At 59.1% G+C, this 23,124-nt stretch overlaps 1 protein-coding gene across 1 annotated transcript; it reads left to right on the forward strand.

Annotated features, from left to right (window-relative positions):
- The first annotated feature begins 1,278 nt into the window (after positions 1-1,278).
- Positions 1,279-22,790, forward strand: MMP15 (matrix metallopeptidase 15). Its single transcript, XM_054455099.2, has 10 exons — positions 1,279-2,086; positions 13,322-13,470; positions 14,106-14,234; positions 15,763-16,070; positions 16,424-16,585; positions 17,507-17,760; positions 18,121-18,259; positions 19,099-19,249; positions 19,401-19,516; positions 20,892-22,790. The coding sequence occupies exons 1-10, from the start codon at positions 1,925-1,927 to the stop codon at positions 21,329-21,331; spliced, it is 2,010 nt and encodes a 669-aa protein (XP_054311074.2). The 5' UTR covers positions 1,279-1,924; the 3' UTR covers positions 21,332-22,790.
- Positions 22,791-23,124: the final 334 nt, after the last annotated feature.

Here is a 23,124-nt window from a genome sequence, read left to right on the forward strand (position 1 = left end):
AGCAAATTTCAAAGTGGAGAATTTAGAAACCCACTTCCCAGATGAAGGATCCCACAGAGAAGTGAGTCCGTGGAAATGATGAAATTGCCCGGTTCCTTTCTCTAAACTCTGACTTGCTTTCCCCAAGGACATCCCAGGAGGGTTCAAACGCGCCCTCTCTAAGGCGCTCTGCCAGGTCTCCTGATTTCCAGTTTCCGGGAGGTGAGGCCGGCTAGGGTGCCCCGAGGGCCTGCTCTAGAGAAAACCGCCCTCAGGTGAGGATGGCTTCCATTTCCGGGTCTGAAGATAAGGAATAGCTTATCTTTGGTCTCCGCCCTCCTGCCTGCAACCCTCACCCACTGACCACGCCGGCCACTCCGCCGCGCCAGGGCTGCCCTTGGCCTGGTCCCCGGGTCTCGGTGAACCTTCGACCCGGGCCTCCCAGCTCTGGCCTCCTGCATCCACCCCTCCCCGACCTCAAGCTGCTTCCGGAATAGAATGAAATCCAGCTCGTTAAGCTTCGCTGGGAGGTGTGTCCACCCGCCCCGCGCTGAGTCAGGCCGCACTGTCGCACTTCACTCTCACCAGCCAGTGGCCAAAGTGCTTGGGCACCTATTGCGCCAGGCCAGGAACCGGAAGCCTTACCTCGCCCTCACACCAACTCTTTGCCCCACGTTCCCGATAACAACACGGAGGCTCGGAGAGGTTAATTTGCCCACGTGCAAGCGGCAGCTAAGGGGCGGACGCGGAACTTGAACCGTGTCCCTCCTAAACCTGCCCCTTGTCCGCCGCAACGCGCCCTCGACGCGCACAAAACCCTCACTTTGCTACTGAGGAAAGTTATTCAATGGCCAGAGACACCCTGGGGCTTTTGAAAAGAGGTTTCAGGCTGACAAATATCCATATATATATATATATATATATATATATATATATATATATATATATATATATAAAATGTTTAAACCTAAAACGACTCTTTGGTCCCTCCCCTAAGACCTCCTTCCCGTCCGCCTCGGCCTCAGTATCCCCTACCAGGTATGAGAAGGAGGAGTCTTCATTCCTCCCAGGCGGAGAGACCACGCCTTCCCTGCTTCCTCCCTCCGCGGGGGGTCGCGTTGGAGGTCACCCCCGCCCCCTAGACGCTGGGTTGGGAGTGACGCGGGGTGGGCTGGAGAGGTTTCCCGCCCTCTGGGAAGCGTAAACGGACCGCCCACCTGCCAGGCCTCGGCCACCCGCACCTGCTAGTGAGAAGCCTCCGGCTGGGGCACCGCCCCCGGTCCCCGCCCGGGTCCGCGCACTGGGAGCACACTGGCCCTTTAAGAGCGCGGCGGCCGCGGCGCGCGGGGAGGAGGGCTGGGAGCGCCTAGAGCCGCGCTGAACTCGCCGGGGACGTCGGACGCCCGCTCCTTGGCTGGCTCGCTCGCTCTCTCGCTCGCTCTCTCGGGTCGGCTTCCTGCGCCTCCTCCCGGGACTGCTTCGGGACCCGGGCCCGGTCGGGCGCGGCGGCGAGCAGAATCCCCGTGCAGGAGGCGCGCGCTCCGGGCAGCGCCCGGCCCCGGGCATGGACAGAGGGAGCTGGGCGCGCAGGGGGCGCCGCGGAACCGGACGGCCGGAGCGCTGAGCCAGACAAAGGCTCCGGAGTTGCGCTCGCTCTCGGGAGCCGGGGCCCAGGCGCTGGGCGCCGAGGCTGCGGGACCTCGCGGGGGACAGCTCCGGCCGGCCCCCTTTCCTGCCGGCTGGTTCCGAGCTCCCGGACCTGCCCTGCCCGCTTCTCCTCGGGCTTGGGAATTTGCCGAGGCGACCTAGGCGGCTCCGGCGGGGACCGGGAGCCCGAGGTCCGCGGCGCGCCTGCCGGGCCAGGAGCCAGGGAGCGTCGCAAGTTTCCAAGGCGCGTGCGAGGATCCGGCGTGCAGTGTTCCGGGCTGGGCTGGGCGCCGAGAGAATGGGCAGCGACCGGAGCGCGCCCGGACGGCCGGGCTGGACGGGCAGCCTCCTCGGCGACCGGGAGGAGGCGGCGCGACCGCGACTGCTGCCGCTGCTCCTGGTGCTTCTGGGCTGCCTGGGCCTTGGCGTAGCGGCCGAAGACGCAGAGGTCCATGCCGAGGTAAGACCCCCGCCCTGCCCTTTGGCTGCGGGCTGGGGGCTTGGAGGGAGAGGCGCCACGTCCGCAGCCTGGGACTTGGAGGTGGAGGGAGCGGAGACGCGCCCCCTGTTCTGGGCCGTGGCGGGGAAGAAAGCGGACTTGGCAGTCTGCCCCTCCCCAGCTTGCCCTCTGCAGCGCACCTCTTCCCAAACCCTGGAGGGCGCAGGGCCTCGCGCCTCCGCGCTACTCCAACAGCCCTGTTCTGGGCACTGAGCCCCCACCCCGACCTCCTTACATTCAGCCTGTGTCCCGGGAGCAGCTTCCGCCGCCCCCAGCCCTTGCCTCCCCTCCTTCCTTCCCTCCAGGGCAGCCGATTCCTCGAGAGCCCGGCTGGCGCGCAGTGGCGCTCTTTGCGAGTGGGAAGGGGGCTGCTCTCGGGGACAGCCACAGGCGGAGCAGGAGCTGGGCGGCTGGGCAACAGCGCTCCTGCCCAGGTGGCCTCTCGTCTGGGTGATACCGAGCCGCGCACGGCGGGCCGGGATGGAGGCGGGGGGATGGGTGCAAACAGCTGAGGCAGCGGACTCGGGTTGCGGGGGCGCTTTGGCGACTTTCTGCGCTCCTGCGAGGAAGCCTAGCCACGCCCGGGCGGGGTCCTAAGGACGGACCCTGCCTCCCACAGCGCTTCCTCCCAACAGCGCCCCTACGCCGAGGCCCCGGGTTGGAGAGGGTGGACCCCGCTCCTCTTTTCGCTAGGAGCCCGCTTGGCGTCCCTCCTGGGGCCCCGCTCTGGATGGGTCCCGCGGGTGACCAGGTGCGGCATCCCGGCGTAGAGCCGAGTCCAGCCAGCGCCCCAGCTTCATGGTGTCTCCCGAGCGAGGACACTGAAAGGCGCCAGCTTTCTTACCCCAAAGCAAGAGCAGGGTCCACTCTTCCCCGACTTCTAAGACCTGCGCTCTGCCCCAGATAGGCGGGGAGAGGATTGGGCGGGGAGTAGGGAGAAAGAACCAGCCCGGAGCCGCTTCTGCACGGTGCTCAGGCCTTGGTGCCCTTGGGCTGCCCGGGCTGCGGGCCTGAGCGCCGTTTCTATTTGCAGCTGGGCTGGTGCTCCCTCCCTGGCCCACGGCGGCTTTCCCACCTCCCCGGGCTGCCTGGGAGATTTTTCCGATGGAAGCTTGCCCTTCCCCGCCCTACTTTAATAAAAGCATAGAGGAAGGGCAGGGAATTCCTCCTGGGCTCGAGTTACACCTCCCAGCCATTTCCCCACCTGCTCTGCCCTCCCTCCCTGGCCTGGCCAGGGAGAGCTGAAGGTAGCCAGGCCCTGGCAGGAGGCAGGATAGGAGCCCCGCCCCGACCCAGTCTGGCCACCCTCCCCCACCCCATTCACACAGGCAGGCAGGAGCTTTAGGGGGCTCCTGTTGGTGAGGATTACCCCTCCGCCTGTGACCCAAGTACTGGGCGGAGAGTGCCATTTGGGCCCACCTGCCACTCTGGGCTGGAGTGCCAAAGAATTTCAAGTCACAGTCCCACCCTTGAGTTTCTAATCTACTTAGGGATGGCGTCTGTACATAGGAAGCAGTGATGGAATTCAATGGCCGTGCATTGCTAATGGCATCCTAGCTGGCCAGGAGCTCAAGGGTGCAGGGACCTGTAGTTGGAGGGGCTTCACTCTCTCTCTCTTCTGCTTTTCCAGTTCCGTCTCACCCCTACCCCAACTCCCCAGCTCAGGGAGTGCCCACAGCTCGATGCCGCCAGGGAAGAAGCCATGGTTGCATTATCACAAACCGTGCTCCTGATCTGGAGGTTGTGACTGTCCTGGAGCCCTACTCCTGGGGAAACACTTGGGTTGGACCTGGGCAGTGACTGGAAGAGACCCTGGAAGGTTTAGGGAGCCCTGAATGTTGGCAGCCATGCAGGTAGAGGGCTAGAGACAAGTGGAGTGTCCCAGCTCCTACAGTTGGCTTTGGGTACAGGCTGCTTCTAGAGTCCCATCAGGTCTGGCCACATGTGGGCCCAAAGAGTCAAATGGCCTCAGCAGCCAGCCCATCTGCCGGGGGCTGTGGCCTCAGACTCCTGGGCCTGGCCTACACCCTGTGTCGAGCCTCCCTTCCTTGGAGAAGGGCTAGCTCTCTCATCCTCACCCCAGCATCCATACAGCTTCAGGCCTCCAGTTGGGTCACGGCTGGGACCTTCTTGGAGCAGCTTGGCAGTTGAGCCAGGGTCAGCCCCTCTCCACTTCCTCTCTCCCCTCCCAGGGTGGAAGCCACAGGAGTTTCACAAGGCTGAGACATCAAGGAGCCTGGCATGTGCTAGGAACTGACAAACACCTGCAACCTGCCAGGCCCTAGCCCACCACTGAGCTGCCCTGTCCTACCCCACATTCTCCCTTGGATGTCCGGTCCCAGTCTGTAGCCATTCCGGGCCAGATCCCCACCTGGCTGAGGTGCCCACTGTTGTTCCTGCCCTGCAGGGCCGAGAGTCTCCAGGTTCACCAGGGGAGCTCTTATCTCACCTGCCTCCCCCTACCGCCTCCTCCCAGGCACAATTCAGGCCCTCAGCCTGCTCTGTGGAGGTGACTCAGGCTGCCAGAATTCACAGGTGTGGTGCCACCACCGCCAAAACAGATCCAGCCACCTTTCCTGAACAGGCCCACCAGTATCTTCCTAGCCCCTACCCAGCCACTGAGCAGATGAGGTAGCGGGGGTAGGGGCGTTGGGAGGGGGTCAGCGTGAATTACCATTTTGACCTTCAGGTGAGCCACAGTCTCAGGCTTCCTGCGCTGCAGTCTCTACTAGCACTTCCATGCTGGCTCCGGGGGGGCCCCACTGGTCCCCTCTTTCTTCTAAACAGAGCAAAACTACAGATGCCATCTGTGCCCACCAGCTAAGAAAAGGGGGTTAATAGCGGGGCCTTGTCATTGGGAATCTACAGAAGCTGAATCTTCTCCCCCTCCCCTCTTGTCTCTGCTTTTTACTCTGTTTTCTTGCTAGTAGCAAATCACTCCTCTCGATGCTCTGCCAAGACCCAGAGAGAACTGGTCTGATTGGCACAGCCAGGGACCTAGATCTCATTGGGCCATGCCCTTCACACCCAGCCCTTGCCATGTTTCCAAGTTGGGGCTGCCCTTGGGTCCAGCCAGTCATCTGTCTCCTTGCAGAGAACAGCCCAGTGTAAGCTCCTTGTCTGAGCAGTGTATTGGCCTGACCTTCCCATTGTGACCTCTGAACATAAATACCTCCTTTGCCCCACTCCAAGGGATGTTGATACTTAAAAGATATCCATGAATGTGGAGAGGAGCAACATGGAAATACACGCTATCCCCACCTCCAAAAGAAGACTTTCCCCAAAAGCCCAGTGCCCACTGCTATCTCTTATGCCCATTCAGGATGGCCACACTGCAGGCGTGGAAAAGCCCCTCCCTGCCGAGCGGTTTGTTCTGCTGTCCCTCTGTGGCCCTTTTGTTGTTTGGTCCAGATGTTCCCTGCCATCATCACCTCTGCCCTGCTGGGAGTTTGACCTCTGCCTCAGGCTAGCTGTGGTGGTTGCTATGAGAACCACTACTTTCCAGATCAGATCAGAATGGGTATCCTCCATATCATCCCAAGACTTAGGTGGCTCCTGTCTTGGACACTCCAGCAGGAGCAATGCTTTGGTCCTGGAGATGTGTTTTCTGAGTCAGCAAAGACAGAGGGGTTGCAGATTCTGCTCCTATCTTTCTCCTTTACAAAGAGGGTCCTGGGAGAAGCCCACCATTGAGTGTGAGGACCGGGACCCTGAAGGCGGCTGAATGCTCCAGACCTGAGACACAGTAGGCACCATCTGGCTGGACAGCCCTGAGTGATGGCTCAGATAGGGCTGCTCCACAGTCAGACAGGTTCCAGGGATTCCTGAGACCAGAGGCCATGGAGCTGGGCCTGGATCCCAGAGGCAAAGAGGGATGCCTCTTCCCTAATCCCATGGCCCTCGTGGGAATGGAAGAAAAAGTGGGAAGAGACCCAACTCAGCCTCTGGTGTCAGGGCAGGTGGATAATGGCTGGGTACCAGCCATTAGCCAGCCCCTGGAGATGCCCCCCATCCTGCTGCCATCGGCTGGTGGTGATGCAGGCCAAGGTCTAGATCACCTCTCCAGGGCACTGGCACTGGCACTACCTTGTCCTTCCTCTAGGAGTGACTGTCACCCTGTAGGGGTGAGAGTCCAACTCCGCATTCAGCATTTATGAGTATGGCACTTGATACATAGTGCAAAATAGTGCACAACATGGTGGCCTACACCCTGTGTCCAGAGCCTCCCTGGCAAAATAGTGCAAAACAGTGACAGAAGCGAATGGCATTTACTGTTGGGCAAGTCACTGAACCTGTATGAACTTCAGGATCTCTATAAAAAGGGAACAGCAATGGTATATCTGCTTGATGGAGTTACGGGGAGATTCATTGCATTTATGTGCAAAACACTAAACGCTATGCACAGTGCCTGGCACAGGGGGCCTAAGGAGGCACAGGTGTTATTTTTGAGCACCTTCAACATACTTGTGTCTGTTGTGGACACAGACTAGGGATGTTTTGTAAGCATTTTCACATTTAATCCTTGTATTAACTCTTCAAGTGTAGATGCTGTCATTACCCAGTCTACAAAAGAGGAAACTAATACTGTGAGTTGAGAGAAATGACCCCCGCATTCCATAGCCAGGGAGTGGCAGAGCTTGGATTTGAACCCAGCTCAGTCTGGCCTGGAGCCCAAGTTCCCAACCCCCATGCGGGGTTAAAGGCTACAGGTCAGAGCCTAGGGTGCCATCCTGTGGAAGTTCCACCAGGCAGAATTCTGCTGGGCCAGATCTGGTGGGAAAGAGGTTTCTGAGGTGGAGCCAGAGCTGCCTGAGCTGTGTGAGCCAAAAGCCCTCCCCCGGCCCACCCAGCCTTGCCCCCATCTGTCCAGCCACCCAAGCTCTGCCCCGTGGACAGCCCTGTCTAGGAGTCAGCACCTGCAGGGAGGTTTCCAGGTGAGGACCCAAGGCCGGGCCCCAGCCAGGCCCAAAACTCCTGGCTAACAGAGGCCTCTTCACCCCACCCACTGGCCAGGGAACCCGGTTTTTTCCTCCAAGTTAAGGAGTGTGGGGCAGGCTGGAAGGCTGCTGGGTAAAGAAGTGGTCAGACCTCAAGACTCTTCCTCCTTCCTGCTTCTCCTGTTGGACTTCCCCATCACCCAGAGTCCCAGCCCCCACCTGCAACTCGCTTTAAGACCCATGGGAGGGAGCAGATTTAAGCCCAAACAAAACATATGTGTCCTAGAACTGCTGAAATGTGGACCATGCTGCCTCTAAAGGTAGTGAGCAATCCACCAAGGAGGACCTGGCTCAATGCCGCTTTTTTTTTTTTTTTTTTTTTTTTTTTTTTTTTTTTTTGAGACAGAGTCTCGCTCTTGTGGCCCAGGCTGGAGTGCAGTGGCATGATCTCGGCTCACTGCAACCTCCGCCTCCCGGGTTCAGGCGATTCTCCTGCTTCAGCCACCCGAGTAGCTGAGACTACAGGCGCCGCCACCACGCCTGGCTAATTTTCTGTATTTTTAGTAGAGACAGGGTTTCACTGTGTTAGCCAGGATTGTCTCAGTCTCCTGACCTCGTGATCTGCCCGCCTCAGCCTCCCAAAGTGCTGGGATTACAGGCGTGAGCTGCCATGCCCTGCCCATGCCACCTTTCTTTACTGGCCTTGGGGGTAGTTGCGCCATTGGTGCTCTCAACCCCGCTTAGTGGGTTGGAGTGATGATCTTGGCCCTATTTTGCAGAGGAGGGAACTAAGGCTCAGAAAAGTTATCCTAGTCGTCTTCCGTTGCTGGGAGGCCTGTTACGTGGACTAGCAGTCGGGACCAAGGGGCAGCCTTCGGGGGCTGACTTCTGCTCAGCCTGAGAAGAGTTAACAGTTGTTGCTGTCCAGAGAGAGAATGGGCTGCCTTGAGTGGCAGTGAGCGCCCCCTGTCTGCAGGATGCAGGCTGGATGAGTTTTTGGCCAGCTGTAGTCTGTGGAGGCCTGGCGGGTGGCTGAGCTTGATGGTATTGGGGCCACCCAGCTGGGGAGTGGACTCTAGGCTCAGGTCCGCTGATCCAGGTGGGCCCTGAGGGCCTGGAGTGCGCACCCTGCCTTCTGCAAGCTCCCTGGCTCCTCCAGGACTCGTCCCACTCAGCACAGGCTCTGTGCCTAGTGGCTGGGAGTACAGAGCTGGGCACAGCCTTGGCCTGCTCCCTAGAGCCCTCAATACCAAGACTACAGGGTAGGGGAGATGGGCATGGTGAGGACCTCACAAGGCCACAAAAGGTCTGGGGGCCGGATCCATCGCTGGCAGCCTTGACAAGGCTTCTTTTGTGCCTGGCTGGGCAACTCTGCCTGGGTCTGCTCAGATTGCAGACAGAACCTGGGTGACAGAGGCAAAGCAGAGCCCAGTAGAAAGTGTCCTTATCGCCTGGGGTCTGATAAGGGCCCCGGGGAGGGGGCTGCCGGCCAGCTCCACAGATCTGAGTGCTGGAGGAGCTGGAAGGGCCGGCTGGGGTGGCGGCAGCAGACGCTCGCCCCCTCCCCCACCCCACTCCCCCACCGTGGCGGCTGCTCACTGCACAGTATTGATCTAGCGGCTTCTTACACCAGCCCTCTCGGCAGCCTGTGGGGGAGGGTGGACTGAGATGGCCCAGCGCCCAGACCCGGCCGGAGATGTTGGGTGTGGGGAGGATTAGGCCCCCTTCCCCGTGCTGTGCTGGGCACTGCTCCTGCGAAAGGCCCAGTGTCCCCAGCCTGAGGCCAAGAGGAGCTGGTGATGCTTCAGAAGCAGCCTGGTCCGATAGCCCCAGCTCCAGCCCAGATCAGCTCTGGGACCCTGGGTGAGGCACTCACTATCTCTGAACCTTGCTGTCTGTATTATGGGAATGATCACAAATCTACCCTCCAGGAGTGGCTGTGAGCCTTCAGTGGGGGTTGGAATGGGTGGCTGGCCCATGCCAGACTCAGGTGCTGTGGTTATGACCTCTCCTGTGTGCCAGGGGCCAGGAACCCCCCTTCTGACTCCTGGTGGCCCATATCTCCTTTCCACTCACCCGAAGTGTCAATACATACTAATGGGATGGGGTCCGGAAGTCAAGAAAGAAATTAGCCAGGCATGGTGGCTCAGCCTGTAATCCCAGCAATTTGGGAGGCCAAGGTGGGCGGATCACCTGAGGTCAGGAGTTCGAGACCAGCCTGGCCACCATAGTGAAACCGTGTCTCTACCAAAAATAGAAAAATTAGCTGGGCATGGTGGCGCATGCCTGCAGTCCCAGATATTCAGGAGGCTGAGGCAGAAGAATCGCTTGAACTCAGGAGGCAGAAGTTGCAGTGAACTGAGATCACGCCACTGCACTCCATCCTGGGTGACAGAGCGAGACTCCGTCTCAAAAAAAGAAAAGAAATGGCTGAGAGAATCACAGTGGCCGGTGCCCCCCACAGCAGCCCTCACAGCCCCAGAGCCCTCCCATTGGACAGTGGCCTTGGTGGCAGAAGAAACCAAGTCCTGCTTCAAATCCTGCCCTACTCGGCCACTTACAAGACTTTCTGAGCCTCAGTTTCCTCACTTGAGAAGCAAAGCTTCACCCACTTGGCTTACCCCACCTGTGACTCTAGGTGACAGGAAGAGGTTCCTTGTATTAGGGACAGTTTTTACAGTCACCAGGAGGAGCAGCAAGGGCTTGAACACTGGTACTGCGAGTCATGACCTGGGGACTCATCTGCGCCTTTTGCCCAGTGGCAGCAGAGCAGTTCAGCAAGCTCCCCACGTTGCCCACCTGGAGGCAGCAGCACCTCTGGCCCCGCCCCTGCGTCCCCACCCCCTGCTGTCTCTTCCCTCCTGTGTTCTCCTGAGCTTGTCCCACTTAGTGTGGCAGGAAGGTGCCGGGAAACTTCTTCCTGGACCCTGGGGAAAGGAGGAAGCTTACAGTCCTATGGGTGGTATTGCTGCCACCCGGGCAGATTTATGGGCACTTGGCATTCAGCCACCCTGAGCACACTTTCACCGGTCAGGCACGCTCTGTCAGCTTCGCCTTGTTATCCAGAGGTTTGGGTGGTCTGCGCCAAGGCCGTTTCTGCCAACCACCCCCCAACTCCCCCAATCACTGCCCAAGGAGTGCCCCCATCCTCAGCCTCTGGCTCTTCACCCCAGGTGGCTGAGGGTTCAAGCTTGGCTGATAGCAAGATGGAAGCTCTTGACTTCCCTGGAACTCAATACTGTTTCTCTGTGTGGAGGGTCCATAGTGCCCTTGGGACCCTCCTGGCAGCCCCTGAGCTGGCCCCAGGGTTGAAGGGGCCCCTCTGCCTGTCTCTGAGCTCTTCACTACAGACAGGCCAGCTCCCTCGCTTTCCTCCCCAGGGCCCCAGCCTGATCCTCCCCCACCTTCCCCTCCTGTCGCTCCGCAGATACCGCTAATCAGCCCCTCCGTGGCCCATGATTGCGCTCCCAGAGATATTTTTACCTTATGCAAATAGGTGATGTAGAGGTGCCCTCATCTGCCAGCAGCCAGTCCCCCGCCACTCCCCTGGCCTCCAGCTGCATTCCCTTTGCCGTTAGAGCTGGCTGAGCATCATGGCCTCGCCTTCTAGATCTCCCCAAGCACCTTCAGGGAAACTGTCCTTTAAGGATGGTGGATCTGCTGCTCCACACCTTCCAGCACAGGAGCCTTGGGAGAGGTTTCCATGCTTGGGAAGAACAGGGAGGGGTACCCACGACATTGCCAGTATCTTATTGAGCTGTGGGAATGCGCCCTGGGCCAGAGGTGAGGAGTGCTAGTGGAGGGGTCCTGGGGGCCTCCTGCCTCCCTCCACTCTGGGGTCCTGGTGGAGCCTGGCCCATCACCAGTCTTGGGAAGTCCAGACCCATCAGCCATCTTGGTCAATGATGGGTCGAGGAGGCCGAAGGCTGCTTGCCCCAGGGACAACCACACAGGCCTCTGGTCTCTGTCATTTGCACGTTTGTCGAGCACCATCTGCTGCCCAGAGTGGTGTCAGACACTAGTGTGCACTTTACATTTCCTCCTCACAGAAACCCAGGAGATGAGGCAGGTCCTGGTGCAACCCCCCTTTTACTGATGGCCAACTGGGAGATAAGGAGGTGGAGTCACACCTTGGAAATAGCCAAGCCAGGGTCTGCCTAGCTCTGCCTGTCCCCAGAGCTGGTGGTGGTTTCTCAGCTCTGCATTTCCACCTCATTGCTCTGGGGCTGTTTCCCAGGTCCTGAGAGGCCTCAAAGCTGTGGCTGTGCATCCAGTCTGCAACCCTGGCAGCTTCTCCATGCTGCGCCTCCTTGGGTCAGCAGCTGCTCCGTCTATCAGCAGCCTGGGTACCACTGAGCTGGCCTGCCCAGCCACACCAGGGACCTGGCCGCGTGCCAGGGCTGGGCTGGTGGATGGTACCGGAAAGCAAGTGCCTGAGGTATTAGATGTAACGTTGGTGGCAGGCAGATATGTGAGTGTGACCTGGCCAGCCAATATGGCTGTCAGCCTAAAGCAACCACCGTGTCCAGCTACTGCCCTGCTCCCTGGGCCCTCAGGGTGCAGCCCTCACCTCCCAGAGCACTCAGAGTGCCGGCCTTAAGGGCTTATCACTCTGGAGACCCCCAGAGACCCAGACAAGTCAGACACAGACACTTGCAGTGTCCAAGGTCCAGGGCAGCCCCTGGCCTCTGCTCACTGCCTCCCATGGTGGTCACCGTGCTCTTGAGGGCTTGAGGACATGAAGCAGGCAGGGCAGAATCCCCTCTCTACCACAGCTCAGCCTGGCTCTGCCCTCTGGCTTGGCCGTGCAACCTGTGGGGTGTGGGTTCCTTGCTTTATAGGTATGCTGGGCCTCCCAGGGAGACTGTAATGTTCCTGAAGGCCAGGATGCCTCAGCCTAGTCTTCCCATGGCCCCTAGCTGGCACAGAGAGTGTTCAGAAACATCTGGCAGGGTGGGTGGTGGATGGATGAGAAGACTTGCCAAGCAAGCCCTAGAAAGGGAAGGGCACACCCATTGTGTACCAGCTTTTTCTAAGGCTGTTTTCCTCAAACCTCACCCCTCAACAGCCCATGGTTCCCCATTCTATAGGTGAGGAAGCTGGGTCCCAGGGAGAATAAAGAGTTCGTAGCAGAGCAGGGACTGGGCTTCAGGCTTCTGTCCTACCCTTGAGCCTGGGTGGGTACCTGCATCTGTCCACTCCTTCCAGGAGATTTAAGGTCTTTGGGGAGCAGTGCCAAAGAGTAAGGCCTCAAGAGGTCCTGAATCCTTTTGAGTCCTTGGCCTGGTAGGGGCCCACCCTAGAGGGGCCAGTGCAGTTGTCAGCTGCTGTGGACACAGCTTCTGTCCTAATGGGGGAAGACAAATAGCAAACACCTAATTGAAATGTACAGTACATCAGATGGGTAATAAGCATGGGAGGAAGGAGGCGGCTGCAGGGTATAGCCGATGGGGCCTTTTTAACATGTCAGAGAACACCTCTTAGATAAGGTGGTATTGAAACAGTGACCTGAAGAAAATGAGGATGAAAGCCACACAGTTGTCTGGCGGGAGAGTGCATCAGGCAGCAGGGGCAGCAAGTGCAAAGGCCCTGCGGCAGGAGCATGCCCGGCTTGGGTGGATGGTGGTGAGGTCCAGCTAAGGTGGGGTGACAGAGTGAGGGCCTTGTGGCTCTTGTACAAATGGCTTTTCCTTTGCAATGGGAAATCTTCAGAGGGTTCCAGGCCGGGCGCGGTGGCTCGCGCCTGTAATCCTAGCACTTTGGGAGGCCAAAGCGGGTGGATCACAAGGTCAGGAGATCGAGACCATCCTAGCTAACACGGTGAAACCCCGTCTCCACTAAAAAATCAGCCGGGCGTGGTGGCGGGTGCCTGTAGTCCCAGCTACTCAGGAGGCTGAGGCAAGAGAATGGCGTGAACCCGGGAGGCGGAGCTTGCAGTGAGCTGAGATCGCGCCACTGCACTCCAGCCTGGGCGACAGAGCAAGACTCCGTCTCAAAAAAAAAAAAAAAAAAAAAAAATCTTCAGAGGGTTCTAAGCAGAGGATTGACCAGACCTGACCTGGCCTTTGTTCTGGCTCTTATGTGAGGAGAGATGACAGGGAGGAGGGTGCTGAGGCTCACACGGTCACCTGGGCAGGAGGTGATGACGGCTCAGACAGGGCAGCAGTGGTGGAGGTGATGGGAAGCGGTCGGCACAGGCTGTGCATGTTCGGAGGTAGCAGTGCCAGGACCTGCTGACGGAGTTGCGGCTTCTTTGCAGAACTGGCTGCGGCTCTATGGCTACCTGCCCCAGCCCAGCCGCCATATGTCCACCATGCGTTCCGCCCAGATCTTGGCCTCAGCCCTTGCAGAAATGCAGCGCTTCTACGGGATACCAGTCACCGGTGTGCTCGACGAAGAGACCAAGGAGTGAGTTCCCCCCACCATCCAGACCCCACAGGCACCTGCCTTCCGTCTGGCCTGCTCTCAAGAGGGCTCAGCATGTGGAGTTTCCAGAAAAGAGTGGCCTAGATAAGAGATGCCAAATGGTTTGGTCCTCCATGTCACTTCTGATTGGTTGGAGTGGCTGCCCAAAGCCTTGTATTGAGAAAGCTCCAGGGGCAGAATCCAGGCCTTGGCAGTAAGGAGCACAGTGATTGATTAGTGATGTCTGACATGGCCAGGGGAGTGTGGAGGTACAGTACAGGAGCTGTGGAAGGGAAATCGTAGCTAGGCATGGCTATGAATCTAACAAGTGACATGACCTAAAGCCATGTCCCTGAAAAGAATGCACAGAGCATAACATATCCAGGACAGAAGGCCTTGAGCGACCCTCCATTACTGGGTGATAAGGAGAGAAGGACTCACCTTGACTGAGCCACTCCTGGGCATTCAGTCTTCCAATACAGGCATTTTGCCCATTTTACCGGAAGTTGAAGCTGAGAGTCCCCCATCCCCACCATGTCATAGGAGGGGCAGCTGGGAAGCCTGGAAGTGGCCGTGCCAGAACAGGCAGGTGTGTGGAGGGGAGGCTCCGTGCTTACCCCTCTGTGTCCATGTCCCAGGTGGATGAAGCGGCCCCGCTGTGGGGTGCCGGACCAGTTCGGGGTACGAGTGAAAGCCAATCTGCGGCGGCGGCGGAAGCGCTACGCCCTCACCGGGAGGAAGTGGAACAACCACCATCTGACCTTCAGGTAGGGGGCTCAGCTGCCCAGGGGGCCATCTGCCCCTCGGCAGGCTGAGCCTCAGGCCTCCTTTCCCAGAGCCCACCTCAGGGCGCCCAGCCTCAATAGTCCAGCCCACTTTCACGCTGATGACACCAGCCACACACGCCAGGCAGTCTCCCTCGAGGGAAGGTCAAGACCCTTCAAGCTACTTCCACCCTGTCCTTCCCCACCTCCCACTTCCCTGCTGGCAGGGGCTGGCCTTACTGGGCACAGCTGGGCTACCGCCCCAGCACAGACTGCGGCGAGGGGTGGGGGATGGCTGGGGTGCAGAAATCCAGGCATCCATCAAGTGAACAGGCAGCAAGTCGCCTGCAGAATCCTTGGATCAGGGACCCTCATCCTTTTTGCTGAGTTCTTGAGCAAGAAAACCCCCCAGCCAAGTGTGCCTTGAGCCACGTGGTCGTCTCCAAGGGCTTCACTTCTTGTTCCAGTCTGGCTCTGTCCCGACTCCGAGCTCCATCTCCCAAGGAAGAGTGGTTCCCATGGTCACTTAGACCTCAAGCCCCCAGAGTGAATTCAAGGTCCAGCCAGCTGAAATATTCCCTTCAGGTTTAATGGAAGCCTCTCTAGCACACAGAGCTGAATCTGAGTTATATAGCTAAGAGCAGGCCTCACCATATGTCATCAAATGCAGTCTCTGGCTACAACTTACTTCCTCTAATCCTCACTGGAACCCTGTGAAGAAAGTACCACACACACACACACACACACACACACACACACACACACACACTCTTTTCTAACTTAACAGATAAACTGGAAATCGGCCAGGCACAGTGGCTCACGCCTGTAATTCCAGCACTTTGGGAGGCCAAGACGGGTGGATCAGCTGAGGTCGAGAGTTCGAGACCAGCCTGACCAACATGGAAAAACCCTGTCTCTACTAAAAATACAAAATTAGCCAGGTGTGGTGGTGCGTGCCTGTAATCCCAGCTACTTGGGAGGCCGAGGCAGGAGACGCACTTGAACCCAGGAGGTGGAGGTTGCAGTGAGCCAAGATTGCACCACTGCACTCCAGCCCGGGCGACAGAGCAAGACTCCGTCTCAAAAAGAAAGAAAGAAAGAAAAAGAAACTGGAAATCAGAGAGTCACTTACCCAAGGTCACACAGATACTGTTAGAGCCAGGCCTTGAACTCAGGTCTGCCTGACCCTGGAGCTCAACATTGAGAACTGCTCAGCCTGTTTCCCAAACCTCACCCATTTGCATCCCATTGTCTAGGTCTTTCCCCCAGCCACATAGCACCAGTATTTTAGTTTACTTAATGTCTCTCTTACTTAAAATCAGTTTATTTGCCACAATGCAATCTTAATTTAATGATATCTTCCTGATCTCCTGGATTTGACAAATTCAAATTATGATTTACATCAAAGCAAACTGCCAATTGATAATGACGGGCTTGTTGGTGACCTTGCGTGCACTCTCAGGAACATGCCAGCAGAGGATAGTAGGCCCTTGGCCCTGCATCCGCTCACTCATCTCCCACCCACCCCCAGCATCCAGAACTACACGGAGAAGTTGGGCTGGTACCACTCGATGGAGGCAGTGCGCAGGGCCTTCCGCGTGTGGGAGCAGGCCACGCCCCTGGTCTTCCAGGAGGTGCCCTATGAGGACATCCGGCTGCGGCGACAGAAGGAGGCCGACATCATGGTACTCTTTGCCTCTGGCTTCCATGGCGACAGCTCGCCGTTTGATGGCACCGGTGGCTTTCTGGCTCACGCCTATTTCCCTGGCCCTGGCCTGGGCGGGGACACCCATTTTGATGCAGATGAGCCCTGGACCTTCTCCAGCACTGACCTGCATGGTGAGGACAGCTGGCCAGGGTGAGGGACAGGGCAGGTGGCCCTGGAGCTGGGCAATAACACCCTGCTGACTGGGTTCAGCAGCCGCGGGGCTGGGAGGAGAGAGTTCCCCTGTGTTTGTCTCCGGATCGCTACACTCGATTTCAGTCTGTTGTCCCACCATCTCCAAGGGGAGGCGAGAAAGGATGATTGTACCCATTTCTCAGATGGGGTTGTTGTAGGCCGAAAGAGCTCAGCCTCTTCAAGAGGGAAGCAAGGGCAGGCTCTCTGGCAGCCTCAGCCTGGAGGGTCCAGGGTGATTGGGTCCTGGGACTGGCCAGAGCTGACTGTGCTGCCCCCCTTCTCTCCCCAAAAGGAAACAACCTCTTCCTGGTGGCAGTGCATGAGCTGGGCCACGCGCTGGGGCTGGAGCACTCCAGCAACCCCAATGCCATCATGGCACCGTTCTACCAGTGGAAGGACGTCGACAACTTCAAGCTGCCCGAGGACGATCTCCGTGGCATCCAGCAGCTCTACGGTGCGTGGGCTGTGACCAGCGGGCTCTGCATGCCGCTCTCAAGTCCCTGTCCAATGAGGAGTAGGCATTGCTGCCATCCCCATTTTGTAGATGAGGAACCCAAGGCCCAGTGAGGATTAGTGACTTGCCCACATCATTTGGGGAATAAATGGTTGTGGTACTGGAAATGAAACCCAGGGTAGGCTGCCTCCAGGGCCTGGGCCTCACTCGAGGCTGTGGCTACAGGCTAGAGGCCTTGAGGGGACACAGGTTCTTCATGACCCTCCTCGCCTCCTCACCCTTGGCGGTATTCTTACTAGACCACAAGTGCCTGGGGGATCCCAGGACCTGCCCCCTCCCACCGTCACTCCCAGCCTGAGCCTGTCACCGCTCTGTCCCCAGTGCTGCTGGTTTGTCATTTCCCAGTGGCTTTGAGGAAGTGCCACCCCCCCACCCAGGGCCCACCCAAGAAAGTCTCCAGCAGTGAGGTCCCCTGGGCCAATTCAGTGGGCCAAGGCCTGCACTCTGTGCCCACACCGAGCCCTACTCGGGGCTGGCAGCTCCTGCCGTGCTGGGCACTTGACGGGCACCCCTTGCTGCATCCCCAGCAACTTGGAAATGCAGAGTCCAAAACGCCTGAAGCCAGGGCCTGGAGCCTCTGCTGGAGCAGGCTGGCATCCCAAGGGGAATGTCCCCAAGGGGACATGCAGGCAGACACCCTCAGGAGCACAGTGACCCAAGGTCAGTGTGGGGAGGTCGAGGAGGGGCTAGAAGGAGGAGGACCCAGGTCCCACTGAGGATGGAGGCAGGTGTTGGGGAGGGGTCTGCTGTAGATGGACAGGATTTTACTTTATGCCTGGGTGGGCCTGTGCTGGGGGCCCCGGGACCCAGGGTTGTGAGCAGGAACACAGACCTCACTTCTGAACCCCTGCCTCTCTGCAGGTACCCCAGACGGTCAGCCACAGCCTACCCAGCCTCTCCCCACTGTGACACCACGGCGGCCAGGCCGGCCTGACCACCGGCCGCCCCGGCCTCCCCAGCCACCACCCCCAGGTGGGAAGCCAGAGCGGCCCCCAAAGCCGGGCCCCCCAGTCCAGCCCCGAGCCACAGAGCGGCCTGACCAGTATGGCCCCAACATCTGCGATGGGGACTTTGACACAGTGGCCATGCTTCGCGGGGAGATGTTCGTGTTCAAGGTCTGTCCCCGCCTCCCATGCCTGTCCCTGAGCCTTTTCCCTGGCTGCTCTGGGCCCCCTGTCCCACCCTCACTCAGCAGGCCCCGGGGAGCCATTAAGCCCTCAGCTCTAGATGGCGAGGAATCCAGCCCAAGAGGTTGAGGGACTTTCCCAGGGTCACACAGCAAGCCCTGGTGCCAGCTCCCCAGCTCAGGGCTCTGTTTCTGTGCAGCCCTGGCTTTCCAAACCACTGCCTGCCTCAGTATCTCAGTGTCCTCCCCTTGGGCCCACCCTCACCTGGGAAGGGGTGGTTTGAGGATGGCACCTCTCCTGGCCAAGGCAGCTTGCCTGCGCTGCCCGCTCACACCACGCCCTCCCCAGGGCCGCTGGTTCTGGCGAGTCCGGCACAACCGCGTCCTGGACAACTATCCCATGCCCATCGGGCACTTCTGGCGTGGTCTGCCCGGTGACATCAGTGCTGCCTACGAGCGCCAAGACGGTCGTTTTGTCTTTTTCAAAGGTGAGCAGGGGTAGGGTTAGGGGGTTGGGCACCCTTCCTGCCATGACCTCTGACCCTGCTGGGTCCGAGAGAAGAGGAGGTGAAGGGCTGCATTGCATGTCTGGTCCTGTGCCCCCACTGTGGGCTCACTCTAGGAGGATGGGGACACGCCAGCAAGGTGGGACAGGAGGAAGATAGAGGCCAGGGCAGGGTTGGACCTGCAACCTGGAAGCGCCTGGCCAACTTGTGCAGCACAGGGCTCAGCCCTGCTTCCCTCTGTCCTTGCCTCTTTGCCTCCTGCAGCCCCATCCTCATAAGAACAGGTGCCCCCAGCCCACTCCGGGGCCAGATTTCTGTGGTCTGTCTGCAGAGACGAGGTCTTGCAGGGCAGCGCCCCTTGATGGATCCACTGGGGCTCTAATCCCACTGTCCTGAGCTTCAGCGAGGCAGGAGCTCCCTGAGGACAGGGCTGGCCCCACACGAAAAGCAGGGAGCCCTGGGCCACACACTGTGAGGGCTGCAGGTGTGCTCCAGGGACACAGCCCCCAGACCCAGAGGCCAGGCAGCCCCCTCCCCATACAAGAACTATATGTGCGGGGGTGGATGTGCACATGGAAGCGAGGGCTGTGGGTGGCATGTGGCGTGTATGGGTGTGAGCGGGTGACTCTTGCTCATGGGAACGAGTGTGCCTCAGGTGTCTGTGAGTGCAGCATGTGATGCGCGGGTGACCTCATTGTATGTTGTCATGGATATGTAGAGGGGTGTGAGTGTGATTTTGTGGGCCCAGAAGAGCATTCTTTTCCCGCACACACCCCTCAGCCCCAGGCCTGTCCTCACTGTGCCTGCCGCCCCTCCTGCAGGTGACCGCTACTGGCTTTTTCGAGAAGCGAACCTGGAGCCCGGCTACCCACAGCCGCTGACCAGCTATGGCCTGGGCATCCCCTATGACCGCATTGACATGGCCATCTGGTGGGAGCCCACAGGCCACACCTTCTTCTTCCAACAGGACAGGTGAGCAGTGTGCCCCTCCCCTAAGGGGAGAAGGCCCCAGCTAGGCCCCCCTCAACCTCAGGCCTACCCAGAAAGAATCCACTGCCTGTGGGGAATGGGTCCTGGCCCAAGCAGGGTCTCTAGGTCCGCAGCCTGGTGCTTTTGTTCACAGGTACTGGCGCTTCAACGAGGAAACACAGCGTGGAGACCCTGGGTACCCCAAGCCCATCAGTGTCTGGCAGGGGATCCCTGCCTCCCCTAAAGGGGCCTTCCTGAGCAATGATGCAGGTACCTGGCCAGTCCCTCCCAGTTTGCCCAGCACCTAATACCCCCTGCTACACACACCACGGGGCAGGGCTTGCCCAAGGTCACCTGGCACTGTGATGGTGTGTATGGGGGACACGCTGTGTCACGCTCTGGGCTGGGAGCTTACCTAGCTTGACACCCTGGTCCTTCCTGCATAGTTAAAATTCCCTTTTTACAGACAGGCAAACTAATAAACCAGAGACCTCGAGCAGAGTACCCCAAATCCCACAGCCAGGAAGGTGCGGAGTCAGGATTCCAGGCCAGTCCTGCCTGTGTCCGGAGCTGGAGCTCGGAACTGCCCTGATGCCCACAGAGTCCAGCCGCCCCCAGGCAATCCTAGGGGAGCCTTGAGCCTGAGTGGGGCAGGCTGGGCTCAGAGTGTTAGGGGTGAAAACCCTCCCAGGGTATCACTCATCTACCTAGAAGGAAAGCCCTGTCTCTGTCATTAAAACCAAGAGATAGGGAGCTGTGCCTCTTGTTTCTCTAGCAAGGTCTCTAGTGCATTTAAGAAAAACCAGCCAGGTGTAGTGGCTCATGCCTGTAATCCCAACTCTTGGAGAAGCCGATGCAAGAGGATCGCTTGAGTACAGGAGTTTGAGACCAGCCTGGATAACATAGTGAGACTCTATCTCTACAAAAAAATATTTTAAATCAGCCAGGTGTGGTGGCTTGCACCTATGTCCCAGTTATTTAGGAGGCTGTGGTGGGAGGATTGCTTGAGTCTGGGAGGTCAAGGCTGCAGTGAACCGTGATCACGCCACTATATTCCAGCCTGGGTGACTCGGGGAACCCTGCCTGCTTTGCCAGTGCTCAGGCCGGTTACACAGCTTCTGTACGTGAGCTTGGCACTCTGCAGCCGCTCTGATGTCTTGTGCTCACCCCTCGATTGAAACCTGGCCCTGCCTGGTATTGATGGGATGCTGGCAAGGTGCCCAAGGCCAGAGAGCCAGCCCAAGGCAGCACCAGGTTCCTTCCGCTCTAGAACAACTGTGGGGTGCTGTGTGGCCTTGAGCAAGACCCCGAACCTCTGTGGTGTGAGGTGAAGCCAGTTCTGGGAAGGGGCAGCAGGATCCCTGACTGCAGCCCCCAACCCAGCAGGCTATAGGACCCTTCCAGGCCCTGCCCCAGCTAATGTCAGTCTGGTCAGGAAGCCCAGGGTTCTAGTCGTACCCTTAGCCCAAAGCCCTCTGAGCCTCAGTCTGGCTCCTGCAAGTTGAGAAGGGGCAGATTTGAAAATACTCAGGGAAGCAAATGAGAAGAAGGGTGTTTTGAAGCCCTCAGCATGTCCTGGCCTTTGATTGTTCTCACTGGTGGTTCGGCTCAACCTGAAGCCACTCTGGCCTCCTTGCCCCTGCAGCCTACACCTACTTCTACAAGGGCACCAAATACTGGAAATTCGACAATGAGCGCCTGCGCATGGAGCCCGGCTACCCCAAGTCCATCCTGCGGGACTTCATGGGTTGCCAGGAGCACGTGGAGCCAGGCCCCCGATGGCCCGACGTGGCCCGGCCGCCCTTCAACCCCCACGGGGGTGCAGAGCCCGGGGCGGACAGCGCAGAGGGCGACGTGGGGGATGGGGATGGGGACTTTGGGGCCGGGGTCAACAAGGACGGGGGCAGCCGCGTGGTGGTGCAGATGGAGGAGGTGGCACGGACGGTGAATGTGGTGATGGTGCTGGTGCCACTGCTGCTGCTGCTCTGCGTCCTGGGCCTCACCTATGCGCTGGTGCAGATGCAGCGCAAGGGTGCACCACGCGTACTGCTCTACTGCAAGCGCTCGCTGCAGGAGTGGGTCTGACCACCCAGCGCTCCTGCTAACGGTGCTCAGGGGGCGCCTGTGGTTCTGAGATGGCTCCCAGGGGCTCCCTCCGCCCCCAGGTAGGGGCCCCTCTCAGCCCTCACACACCCTGTCTGCCCCGCCCTCATTATTTATGCCCAGGTGTTTGTTTTGTTTTGTTTTTGGCACCTTACTTGACCATTTGTTTCTGTTTCCCTGACCGGGGCAGGGTGTTAAGAATTTTCTCAATGTAGTTCTGCTCCAGACAGGGAATTAGGCCCCCATCGTCTTCGGGCTTGGCCACAGCCAGGGAAGCAGAGGAGCAGAGGCCCACATTGGAAGAGCAGCACCTCCTCAGCCTGAGCCCCAGGGCTGTAACTGCCAGGCTCTCTTTGCCCAGTTGGAGACTGTCTGGCCCCCCTAGTCCCCTCCCTCCCAAGTGAGTCTCTCTGGGCCTTAGGAAGAGCCTTCCACCCAGGAGCAGCCCCAGGCCAAAGGGGACCTGGAAGGGAGAAGGGAGGTGGGCCGTGGCCCTTGAGTCCCTGTTGAGGCTTGGTTCCTTCCCAATCCAGTGGACTTCCCAATCCACTTCTGACAGCCTCAGCGACCCTGGCTCCTTGTGCCAGAGAACCCAGCCCACCCCCGGCAGCAGCTCCCAGCTCCCTCCTCCCCTTGGGCCCACACCTCCTTCCCTCTCTGGAGAAAGGGCCCTGGGCCTGCCTCACCACGGACCAAAGGGAGTCTGCCAGGGCCCCTCTCCCCAGGGAAGCAGCAGCCTCGCCCCTAGCAGAGATGCCTCCCTTAGCTAGAACCCTCTGTTCCTTCCCTGCACCACCTCCCTCCCTCTCCCACTCACACCACTAGCCTCAGGGGTCTGAGCTCCAGCTCCCTTGGGCTTCAGCTGCCAGTGTCCTGAGCCCCAGGGAGAGGGGGCTGGTGGGTGCCTAAGCCTGGGCAGTGGCCGTGAATGGGTGCCCACAGTGCTAGGCACTGGGCATGAGGAGTTCCTCCCCTCCAGCTACCTGTGCCCCCAGGGTCCTGGGAGGAGAGACACTGGTGGGGATAGGCCAGCCGCGCATCAGACTGTGAACCCCACGAAGGAGCCCATTGTGGCCTAAGAGGCTGCCCTCCTGTGCTCAGCCCTGAGGACAGATGCCTCCTTCCTCTTTTCCTTCCCAAAGCAAGCAGGAGGCCGTGGCTGCTGTGGGAAATGGTACTGTACAGCTGGCTCTACTTCCGCATGGCCCTGAGCGAGTGGGGTCTGCCACCCAGGGTCCCTGAGGCGCTTTGAGGGTGAAGGGTTCTGCTGGCCTCTGCCAGTGGTTTCTTGTGCACTGGCACCAAGTGCAGGTCCGGCAGCTTCTGCCCCCTGCAGAACCGGAGAGCCAGCCAAGGGGTGGGGCTGCAGGGGTTCCGTGTCCACCCCCATACATTTATTTCTGTAAATAATGTGCACTGAATAAATTGTACAGCTGGCAAATGTGTCCTTGTTTGTAAGGCCTTGGGCTGGAGCCTCCAGCTGGAAGGGCGTGCAGGTGGTGGGGGTCCAGCCCATGCTAGGGTTAGGGGACTTGACCTCAATGCCAGGGAGACCTTGTTCCAATTCCACGGGGGCTCCTTCCCGATGGCCCTTGGAAACTAGGCCCTGGGAGGGGCAGAGCTTAGGGCTGCCCTCAAGAGTCCAGAAGAGGGAGAGGCAGGGCACCTGGGGTCACCCTGCCGGGGTGGGGCAGGGAGGGGCATGGAGTTAGTTTGCCGTTTGTTCATGCTGAGAAAAGACAACTGAGTTTGCCACAAGCCCTCCCCGTCTAGGA

This window comes from Pongo pygmaeus, chromosome 18, assembly GCF_028885625.2.
Source record: "Pongo pygmaeus isolate AG05252 chromosome 18, NHGRI_mPonPyg2-v2.0_pri, whole genome shotgun sequence".
NCBI lineage: Eukaryota > Metazoa > Chordata > Mammalia > Primates > Hominidae > Pongo > Pongo pygmaeus.

Coding starts and splice junctions, on each gene's coding strand:
- MMP15 (XM_054455099.2), top strand. CDS start 1,925: ATGGGCAGCGACCGGAGCGCGCCCGGACGGCCGGGCTGGACGGGCAGC. Junction 16,586..17,506: donor TGGCATCCAGCAGCTCTACG/GTGCGTGGGCTG, acceptor GCCTCTCTGCAG/GTACCCCAGACGGTCAGCCA. Junction 19,250..19,400: donor TTCTTCTTCCAACAGGACAG/GTGAGCAGTGTG, acceptor TTTTGTTCACAG/GTACTGGCGCTTCAACGAGG.